This window comes from Trichomycterus rosablanca, chromosome 1 (genome assembly GCF_030014385.1).
Source record: "Trichomycterus rosablanca isolate fTriRos1 chromosome 1, fTriRos1.hap1, whole genome shotgun sequence".
Classification (NCBI taxonomy): Eukaryota; Metazoa; Chordata; class Actinopteri; order Siluriformes; family Trichomycteridae; genus Trichomycterus; species Trichomycterus rosablanca.
The window spans coordinates 58,203,261-58,215,112 of record NC_085988.1 but is presented as its reverse complement, the minus strand read 5'-3'; the positions used below and the strand labels follow the sequence as shown (position 1 = coordinate 58,215,112).

The following is an 11,852-nucleotide window of genomic DNA, read 5'->3' as shown; positions in this document are numbered from 1 at the left end:
AGTACTGATTAGTATGAATTAGTTTTAGTTACCTGGATGTAATATGGTAAAGGGCATTCGAATACTATGATGCTACCTTAACCAAGGAATGAGAAAAAACTAATCAAGTGTATGAGTTCTTTAAGAATCATTTATTCATATCTGACCAGTTTTAGATAGCAGCAGCACTTAAAATCTGTTTACAATAACAAATATTGTCATTATATATAATTATAATAATAATAATTTGTATATCTAATTTCTGTAGACATGGCCCTGTTTGAAGAGGTGGCCCAGAAGTCTGCGCTCCATCCGAAGCCAAAGGAGCTGACTTTGCAGTATGGTACAGCAGGGTTTCGCACCACTGCAAAGTGTTTGGACCACGTCATGTTCCGCATGGGTCTGCTGGCCACACTGAGGTCCAAACAAACAAAGTCTGCTATTGGAGTGATGGTGACTGCAAGTCACAATCCAGAGGTGAGCATGGGCCGAAGCCCAGTGATGAATTGGTGCCCTGTCCGGGGGAAATTCCTACCCAGTTCTCAGTGTTTACTGTATCCACCACGGCGCTGACAAGGGTAAAGTGGTGGTAAAAATGAATATGAAATGAATTCTATAAAATGCTTACAAACATTGACTTTAGTGTATGTCAGAAAAAAGATAGTAACACTGGCTACATACATTGCTGACTACATAATGTTTTCTCTGCTTGTCTCGTCTTTGCTTGTTTTCAGGAGGACAATGGTGTAAAGCTGATTGACCCAATGGGAGAGATGATAACCCCAGCTTGGGAGGACTATGCCACCCAGCTGGCCAATGCAGAGCAAGAAGCTCTGTGCACTGCACTGAAAGACATAATTGAGAGAGAAACCATTAACATGTCTGAAAAAGCTTCTGTTTTCATCGGAAGAGATACAAGGTAGCTTATATGTAGTTGACTTAAGTGTTTTTTGCATAATATAGTCACTTTTGTTTAATAGCTGATAAGTTGGAGTTCTTGTCACTCAGGCCAAGCAGTAAAAGCCTGTCAATGGCGGTTATGGATGGAGTTTCCAGTTTGGAGGGGAACAGTTTAGGTGTGTTCATGACCTTATTTTTTTCTCAACACAACTTGGCTATATTGTTAATTGCATATAGTAGTGTTAGTTTAATAGACTTACTATTGTCTGACTATATTTTAATAACACATTAAATATAATGACAATATTTTAGTAATTTTTTCATGGGTTATGTATGTATGTGTGTAATTTTTTTTGCAGACTATGGACTGGTAACCACACCTCAGCTGCATTTTATGGTTCGTTGTTGCAACACCCAAGGTTGCTATGGTACTGCCACAACACAAGGCTATTATGAGAAACTTTCCAAGGCTTTCATCGAACTCACTAAGCATGTAAGTCACACTAAGAAAACAAGAATTAGGTGAAATGACTCATACATGTACTGTACATTTATTTACAATCCCAAATCAGAAAAAAATAAAAGAATGCAAAGTTTCTTATATTTACTGTGACTTTTATTTTAATTTATTGTTTTCTCTGGTCAATTCCATGTCATTATACATACATTCCTGCATTTTAGGCGTGCAACACATTCTTAAAAAGTTGGAACAAGGGCAGTTTAGTGCTAGTAATGAGGTAAAAAAAAAAAAAAAAAACAGGTGATGTCAGTAGGTGATTGTAATCATGATATGGTACAAAAATGCGGTATGAATGAAAAGCAAAGATGGGCAGAGGATCTCCTGTTTGTCAATAAATTTGAAATATTTAAAAAACAATGTTCATCACCTTTTTTGCCTTGAGGGGCAACCCTTGTCATGTTTGAGGGGAGTTGTAGCTACGGCTGCCATGTCCCCAACACAGCTCTTTCTTGCCCTAACTTGCCCTAAGTTGCATCTCCTAAAAGATCCCTAGAAGGCGCTGGGGCTGATCATGTGCTAGCAAAATCCTGTGTCTCGAGTATATCTCACTTGCAGCCCCGGTGCACAACTGCTGGAGCTCCATGGCTCTGTGCACTTCCATGTTGGGCTCCAAGGTGGGTGGGACTCAAGATTGGTGAGCCAACAACCTTTTAATATGAGTACAAAACACACCCCAAAACACAAACTGACAGACTGTGGTATTAAACCTGATTGGCTTGCCAGATCGACTTCCTTCACTGCATATGATAACTAGATTTATTCTTATAGAATTGACACAAATGAATATAATAAACAGTGAAAGCTGCTAAGAAACTCCAGTAAGCTTAGACACTAGTAGAGTGTTTATAGAGGGTTCAAGCGGACAATCTAATGAGTATCAAAACCTTTGCAAACGTTCTCACACCCAACTCTCAACTACTGTAGGAGTCTTTCTTTGCAGAGAACTGTAGGGGGTGCCATAGGAAGAAAGAATGAAAACATTGGAAATCTTTTCATTCTACTTTGGTCAAATAAATAAATATTCAAGAGAATAAATAAATCACATATTTCTTTTATTGCGTTTTACAAAATGCTTCCACTTTTCCAGAAATAGGGTATGTATTTTTGTATGTAAGATGACAGAACTGAATTCTTGTGCATTGTAAAACATATAAATACATATAAATGTTAGACATACTTCAAACCAGACCTGCTTCTGTACATGTGTTTCAGGGTAAAAATCGCACCGATGTTAAAAAGAGACTGATGGTGGATGGAGCTAATGGTATTGGAGCGCTTAAGTTGAAAGAAATGGAACCTTTCCTCCAGTCTGAGCTGCAGGTGAAACTCTTTAATGATGGCAGCAGTGGCAAACTCAACTATCTGTGTGGAGCTGACTACGTGAAAGTACAGCAGAAACCCCCACAAGGTGCTTACCAGCTTATAGAATTACTTTACATTACTTAACGTTTACTGAAACACATCTTCAGATTTTGAATAGCAGTGGTGCTATCGACCAGTTGGGCATCTGCACAGACATGATAGGCTAATGTCCAAGAGTGGGTTGGCTGAAACAGCCAAGTCATTGGAAGGTGCACTTGTCAATGTGCTCTCAGTGCCGGTCCCAGGCCTGCTTAAAAATAGGGAGGGTTGCCCCAAGAAGGGCATTCAGCATGAAAATTGTGCCAAATCTGGTATGCAAACCAGAGCCACTGTGGCGAAAAATTTATTGGAATTCAAACTAACTGTATTTGTTGTTTGTGATTGACAGTTCCATGCTGTTTATATTGACATTTAACTTTGGTTTATTTAGGTTCAGTTAGTCCAGATATTTGGACACTTCATAGCAATAAACATTACATTGATAGGTTATAAATGCCACATGACAAATGTTGTGGTGTTTCCCAAATGTTTTCCAATCTGGTGAACCCTGAGACATTGGCTTTTCTCATGGGCCCAAGGTGTATTTATGAAATTAGAATTTTTAATATGGCTATGTTTAATAATTATACTTAATAATATGTGTGTATATACTGTACATGACTGCTGTACCACCTGAGCAATACTGCAACTCAGCCATAACATTAAAACCACCTCCTTGTTTCTACACTCAATGTACATGTGATCAGCTCCACTTACCATATTGAAGCACTTTGTAGTTCTACAATTACTGACTGTAGTCCATCTGTTTCTCTACATACCTTTTTAGCCTGCTTTCACCCTGTTCTTCAAGGGTCAGGACCCCCACAGAGCAGTGACACTGACATGGTGGTGGTGTGTTTGTGTGTTGTGCTGGTATGAGTGGTTCAGACACAGCAGTGCTGCTGGAGTTTTTGAAAACCGTGTCCACTCACTGTCCAATCTATTAGACACTCCTACCTAGTTGGTCCACCTTGTAGATGTAAAGTCAGAGACGATCGCTCATCTATTGCTGCTGTTTGAGTTGGTCATCTTCTAGACCTTCATCAGTGGTCACAGGATGCTGCCCACGCGACGCTGTTGGCTAGATATTTTTGGTTGGTGGACTATTCTCAGTCCATCAGTGACAGTGAGGTATTTAAAAACTCCATCAGTGCTGCTGTGTCTTATCCACTCATACCAGCACAACACACACTAACACACCACCACCATGTCAGTGTCACTGCAGTGCTGAGAATGATCCACCACCCAAATAATACCTGCTCTGTAGTGGTCCTGGGAGAGTCCTGACCATTGAAGAACAGCATGAAAGGGGCTAACAAAGCATGCAGAGAAACAGATGGACTACAGTCAGTAATTGTATAACTACAAAGTGCTCCTATATGGTAAGTGAAGCCGATAAAATGGACGTGTGTAGAAACAAGGAGGTGGTTTTAATGTTATGGCTGATCGGTGTATATATTAATTACAATAGCCCCAGCTGTGCTATTGGTCTGTTGGGTGTCTGCATTTAGATTGGCTTTGTCTAAGGGCGCAATCACATGAGAAGTGGGAAAACTGCTTTTGCACTGGCTGTCCTAATGTTTCCTATGGAGTGTAGCAGTGCTGCTTAGTTTGCCGCTGCGCTTCCCTAAGCTAACCTAACCTTTTAACCTAACGTTTGATGGCTGTTTTGGACCCACTGTGATCCTAAACACAATGAAGTGGAATTACAAATTGATGACCCAAGTCATTTTGCTGATGCACAGGTTGTTTTTTGGCAGAGATGATGTGATAACTTTTTCAATGTTATTTAAGGTGGTGAAAGTATATGCCATACCCCATCACCATTCATATAAAGTATCATCTTTTCTTAATCTCTTTAGGTATGAAAATAGGACCAGATGAGCGATGCTGCTCCTTTGATGGTGATGCTGATCGGGTTGTTTACTATTACAGTGACTCGGCTGGATGTTTTCATCTGTTGGACGGAGATAAAATAGCTACTCTCATTAGCACATACCTGAAGGACCTGCTAACACAGGTACATAATTGTCCTGCTGCATGTTTTTATTGGTTTAACCTGATTTGGTTAGACTTATCTTTTATTGGAGCGCTAGCTACAGCCTTGTTGACATGAAACTCAATGGGACTTAATGTTTGTTGGTTGTAAATGGTTTTTGACTTTTTAACGTCCGTTACTAGTCTCGCACTATGTTTTGTGTTATACATGTTCTATGTATTTTGTACAGGCAGGACTAAATCTGCAAGTGGCTGTTGTTCAGACAGCATATGCCAATGGAAGCTCTACACAATATCTTGAAAACGTCATGAAGGTATTTTGTAATAATCTAGTCTTTCTTAATGTTAACGTAATGACAAATATAACTAAATTGTGTAAGTACTGTACCTTCACTGATAGGTTACAGTATGCTGTACAAAGACAGGAGTAAAGCATCTACACCATGCAGCTCAGGAGTTTGACATTGGAGTTTACTTTGAAGCCAATGGCCATGGAACGGTAAGTGCAGTCATAATACAGAGGACCCTTGACTTACGAATTTAATTGGTTCCAAAGGGCAGTTCTTACAGTGGGGGAAATAAGTATTTGATGCCCTGCTGATTTTGTAAGTTTACTCCCTTACAAAGACTTGAACAGTCTATAATTTTTATGAAAGGTTTATTTTAACAGAGAGAGACAGAATATCAACAAAAAATCCAGAAAAAAAAATAATTTGTATTTAATTAAGGGAAATAAGTATTTGATCCCCTACCAACCAGCAAGAATTCTGACCCCCACAGACCGGTTATGTGCCCATGAGGCACACAAATTAGTCCTGTCCCTGTATAAAAGACTCCTGTCACAGAATCAGTTTCTTCCGTTCAAATCTCTCAACCACCATGGGCAAGACCAAAGAGCTATCAAAGGACGTCAGGAACAAGATTGCAGACCTGCACAAGGCTGGAATGGGCTACAAGACCATCAGCAAGAAGATGGGTGAGAAAGAGACCACTGTTGGTGCGATAATTCGAAAATGGAAGAAATACAAGATCACAGTCAATCACCCTCACTCTGGAGCTCCATGCAAGATCTCACCTGGTGGGGTAAGAATGATTCTGAGAAAGGTGAGGTCAGTCCAGAATTACACGGGAGGAGCTTGTCAATGATCTCAAGGGAGCTGGGAGCACAGTCACCAAGAAAACCATTAGTAACACACTTCGCCGTAATGGATTGAGATCCTGCAGTGCCCGCAAAGTCCCTTTGCTCAAGAAGGCTCATGTACAGGCCCGTCTGAAGTTTGCCAATGAACACCTGAATGATTCAGAGAAAGCTTGGGAGAATGTGATATGGTCAGATGAGACCAAAATTGAGCTCTTTGGCATCAACTCCACTCGCCGTGTTTGGAGGCAGAGAAATGCCCGGTGGGGATGGTGTTCTTGGGGTCATATCCAGCATTTCTCTGCTATCAGCTCCCTTGAGATCATTGACAAGCTCCTCCCGTGTAATTCTGGACTGACCTCACCTTTCTCAGAATCATTCTTACCCCACCAGGTGAGATCTTGCATGGAGCTCCAGAGTGAGGGTGATTGACTGTGATCTTGTATTTCTTCCATTTTCGAATGATCGCACCAACAGTGGTCTCTTTCTCACCAAGCTTCTTGCTGATGGTCTTGTAGCCCATTCCAGCCTTGTGCAGGTCTACAATCTTGTCCCTGACGTCCTTTGATAGCTCTTTGGTCTTGCCCATGGTGGTCAAGAGATTTGAACGGAAGAAACTGATTCTGTGACAGGAGTCTTTTATACAGGGACAGGACTAATTTGTGTGCCTCATGGGCACATAACCGGTCTGTGGGGGTCAGAATTCTTGCTGGTTGGTAGGGGATCAAATACTTATTTCCCTTAATTAAATACAAATTAATTTTATTATTTTTCTGGATTTTTTGTTGATATTCTGTCTCTCTCTGTTAAAATAAACCTTCCATAAAAATTATAGACTGTTCAAGTCTTTGTAAGGGGGTAAACTTACAAAATCAGCAGGGGATCAAATACTTATTTCCCCCACTGTAAGTCAAAATGTTCGTTAGTTAAACCTATTTTTCCTATAAGAAATAATGTAAATAGAATTAATCCATGCCAGACCTCCCAAACCTCCCCCTTACCTAACCTTTCTAATGTCTTAAATGGTGTTTTTTGTTATAAATACAAGTATATTTCCCTTAAATCTTAAATTATAGAATAGACATTCCTGTAATACACAATAATAAACAACATTGCACAGTAGTACTGTACTGTACATAAAATAACACATCACATTTCAGTACAGTACGTGTGCTGTACCTTAAACTGTAATAAATTCCTTTCTTTTTTATAAAATGTATCTAGCAGAAACAATAACTCTCATATTTCTCTATTATTTCCTTTTTTATTTCAATAGTGTTGTATTTTGTAGGTGTAATTGCTCAAAAGAAAGAATACTGAGCTGAAGTCCTTCTCTCTCACTCACTGTCCCCTCTGTCTGATACACAGTGACACCTACTGGCAGGAGTAATTATACAACACAACAAACAGGGATTTTTTTTCATTTTCTCGCTACTATGCTTCCTCTGCACTTTCTTTGGGGACATTTTAATATAGAATTTTACGAAATATAAAGAAAACATCGGAAAAACATCGTCCACTGTCCGAGTGTTTGCTCACTGTATATATATATACAAAGACAGAAACGGTTGGAGTCAACTTGTTCGTGACGTCACGTGTTTCGCGAATTTCTGTTCGTAATCCGAAATTTGTTGAAAAAGATTGTTCGTAACCCAAAATGTTCGTATGGTAAACTGTTCGTAACTCAAGGGTCTACTGTCCTTGCAATAACTACCTGCTATTGCAGTTAGGGCTTTAAATGACAGTTTTGTGGTTTATTGTAGGTTCTTTTTAGTAAAAATGCTATGGAGCAGATCCAGCAGCTAGCCAAAGACCAAAGTGCTAACGGAGAGAAGAAACATGCAGCAAAGCTTCTGGAGGGCACTGTCAACCTCATCAACCAGGTACAAGAGGCAGCATTGTAATTTACTTATAAAAATAAGCAGTTTATTCATGCAAGTTTTAGAATGTAACCCTAACCATAGTTATATAAACTAAATGATCGAAAGTATATGGACACCTTTATCTTGTTGGACATTCCATACTAAAATCAGTTGCCAGTGGTTGCTCAACAGCAGACACAGAACAGTGTGGATGTTTAAAGACATTTTATTTTACATGCAGTGCTATGAAAATGTTATTGCCCCATTTCCAATGCCCTTTGATTGCATATTAGTTACACTGAGGTATTTGAAACCACTGAACAAAACATAATGTACAAGTGAGATTGGGTGACAACACATTTTGCGATGCATCATTTTATTCATTTTTAGCAAACAAAGGTATTTAACATGTATATCATCAGTGTGAAAAGGGTGATTGCTCACTCCTGGTTACTCTATAAACCATGTAACCCCAGCAAAAGCTAGGATAAACGGAACAGTGGTGGTATCAGGATAAATTAGTTCCTGAAGATGAATAGATGAATAAATGGATATTTTGATGAGTTGCTATGCAGTTATGAGAATTGTTTGTGTAGAATTATGGTTATGGTTTTAGTGATCATCATGTTGCCAATAATAATAACAGCTAATAATTTTCATAATGTGCCTAAAAAAAGCTTCACAATATACACATTAAACTTTAGACTGACAACAAAGCACAAATGGTGCAGTTTATATAAACACAGATCTCTTAATCAGATCTGAAATGATTAAACATTACATAAACAGAAACTCCAACAACAGTAATCCAGGATAAATAGCACTATATTGTATAATATAACTGTATACAGCTTGAATAAAAAAAGATATGTTTTTCTGCTTTTTCTCTGCTGTAGGCTACAGGTGATGCTATTTCTGATATGCTGCTAATTGAAGCTGTTCTGGCTATCAGAGGGATGACTGTTCAGGAATGGGATGCCATTTACACAGACCTGCCCAATCGACAACTCAAAGTGAAGGTCTGTTTGGCTGATTGTTTATTTATTTATTTATTTATTGGTGGGTAGCGCTGACGCCTCACAGCAAGAAGGTCCTGGGTTAGATTCCCAGGTGGAGCGATCCGGGTCATTTCTGTGTGGAGTTTGCGTTTTCTTCTCATGTCTGTGTGGGTTTTCTCCAGGAACTCCGGTTTCCTCCCACAGTCCAAAGACGTGCAAGTGAAGTGAATTGGAGATACAAAATTGCCAAAATGTGTTTGGCATTGAGGACTTGAACTGATGAATCTTGTATCACCAGTAGTTACCTGTACTGTCATGAATGTAACCAAAGTGTGTAAAACATGAGATTAAAATCCTAATAAATAACAAATCATATATATTAATTCATTAATTTATTACGCTTTACACTTTTGTTACATTCATGACAAGACAGGTAATTACAGCTTACACATGATTCATAAGTTTAAGTTTAATGTCAAACACTATCACAGGCAATTTTGTATCTCCAATTCACCTCACATTTCTTTGGACGATGGGAGAAAACCCACACAGACATGGGGAGAACATGCAAACTCCACAAGGAAAGTACCCGGACCACACCCATATGGGAACCGAACCCAGGGCACTCTCTGTAAGGCAAGAGTGCTACTCACTGAGCTTCGATTGGCTGTTAATACTACCTGTGCATGTTTGTGTATTGTTAACTAGTATTTTGTGTGTTTGCATGTTATGTGGTGTCTTGGTAAATATTAATTTTGTTTTATGCGTGTGTATGTTGCGACTGTAGGTAGCAGATAGGCGCGTAATAGAAACAACGGATGCAGAGCGTCGTGCAACAACACCAGAAGGATTACAAGACTCCATAGATGCTCTGGTCAAGAAGTTCAAGCAAGCCAGAGCCTTTGTTAGACCCTCTGGCACTGAGGATGTTGTCAGAGTGTATGCTGAGGCTGACACACAGGTACACAGATTTTTTAAAACAAAATTAATTTGAGGGCAAAGTTTCCTTTTATTATTTCTTTAAAAAAATAAAAATAAAAATACTGTATTTGTGCTTATCTTTTATGTATCTAAATAATGAATGCCCTTTTATTTTTATTTATTTAGGTAGGTACAAACTATGCAAAACAATGCTGCACATTTCCCTTTTTGTGTAAAAAAAAAACTGAAATGAAATAAATCCCACATTAAAAAAAATAAATGAATAATACAAATAAAGAAAGTATCCTCACATAAATAAATTTGGCTGGAAAATTCCGAACCTGGCAATCCTGTAGTCACGTCAACCAGGCGAGGTGAATAGAGCCAGTGCCCTCTGCTGTTTAAAGTGAATATTGATTCATTATACATGTAAACTGATTTGAATTGTTACACATGGGAATACATTTTTAACTGTCTTGTGGTGTATCGTTACATCCCTACTTCTTGCTCTTTATTTTAAAATATGCCAATATAATTGTGTTTCTGTTTGCAGGAGAGTGTAGATAGCCTGGCACATCAAGTAAGTCTGGCTGTACACCGACTGGCTGGAGGGGTGGGAGAGGAGCCAAAGCCTTTACAATAATCCTGACTGTCAATGCTGTTCATATTAATGTTCAATTGATTGTATTTTCTACCTGCACTTTTTTAAACTGGATTATATTTTTATGTAATTTTTGTCCCTGTCATGTAAAAAGCATATATAAAAAAAATCATAAAAAGTTAATCACAATTTTTATTTTTGCTTTAGGGGAAAAACAGCAATTAATTATTCTTACACCTACCTAAACAGATGCTGATCTTAACGACAATAATAAAAATCATACACTGATTACATACAGCATTACTTTTTAATCTTTAGAAGTCTGGTTTTGGGATTAAATATGAATGAAAGATATTCCACTCACTAGCTTTGCATAATGTTATAGTCCATCAGTGTTCCCTTCAGTTGTTGATGGGACAGTTATTATTGTAACACCTTATTGTAACACCTTACCAGAACTTCAGTTGAGTCTAAATAACAGCTCTGACTTGTAAGAACAAGGTAACATTAATGCCAATATGTCATTTGGTGCTGAAACTGTAATTGTGGAAATAAATAACCTTTTGCTAAAACGTGTCTGCTATTGTATAAAGTAGAAAAACGTTTTTGGTGCAACGAGTGCTTTTTCATAGTTGTCATCCGTTGACCTTAGCACTTTCGTGGTGGGCAAATTAAATGTGTCCAAAAATACACCAACCAGGCATGACATTATGACCACTGACAGGTGAGGTGAATAACACTGATTGTCTCTTCATCACGGCACCTGTTAGTGGGTGGGATATATTAGGCAGCAAGTGAACATTTTATCTTCAAAGTTGAAGCAGAAAAAATGGACAAGCGTAAGGATTTGAGCAAGTTTGACAAGGGCCAAATTGTGATGGCTAGACGACTGGGTCAGAACATCTCCAAAACTGGGGTGTTTCCGGTCTGCAGTGGTCAGTATCTATCAAAAGTGGTCCAATGAAGGAACAGTGGAAAACTGGCGATGGGGTCATGGGCGGCCAAGGCTCATTGATGCACGTGGGGGGCGAAGGCTGGCCCGTGTGGTCCGATCCAACAGACGAGCTACTGTAGCTCAAATTGCTGAAGAAGTTAACGCAGGTTCTGATAGAAAGGTGTCAGAATATGTGCATCGCAGTTTGTTGTGTATGGGACAGTATGTCTGTGCTTGGGACTGAAGGTGCTGTGTTTAGGATGTAAGATGCTGTGCTTGGGACTGGAGATTCTGTGCCTTGGACCGAAAGTGCTGTGCCTGTAACTTGAGATGCTGCTATTTGACTATTTGAGGTGTGAGATGCTGTGCTTGCAACTGGAGATTCAGGGCCTGGGACCTGAGATGATTTGCTTGGGATTAGAGATTCTGTGCTTGGGATTAAAGGTGCTGTGCCTAAAACCTGAAATGCTTTGCTTGGGACTAGAGATTCAGGGTCTGGGACCTGAGATGCTGTGCTTGCAACTGGAGATTCAGGGCCTGGGACCTGAGATGATTTGCTTGGGATTAGAGATTCTGTGCTTGGGATTAAATGTGCTGTGC

At 39.2% G+C, this 11,852-nt stretch overlaps 1 protein-coding gene across 1 annotated transcript; it reads left to right on the top strand.

Moving 5' to 3' along the window:
• The first annotated feature begins 374 nt into the window (after positions 1 to 374).
• pgm3 (phosphoglucomutase 3) lies at positions 375 to 10,875 on the top strand. Its single transcript, XM_063004547.1, has 12 exons — positions 375 to 456; positions 714 to 898; positions 988 to 1,055; positions 1,239 to 1,372; positions 2,612 to 2,807; positions 4,663 to 4,820; positions 5,029 to 5,112; positions 5,199 to 5,297; positions 7,700 to 7,819; positions 8,695 to 8,817; positions 9,584 to 9,757; positions 10,271 to 10,875. Exons 1-12 carry the CDS (start codon positions 376 to 378, stop codon positions 10,358 to 10,360), a joined length of 1,512 nt encoding a protein of 503 aa, XP_062860617.1. The 5' UTR covers position 375; the 3' UTR covers positions 10,361 to 10,875.
• Positions 10,876 to 11,852: the final 977 nt, after the last annotated feature.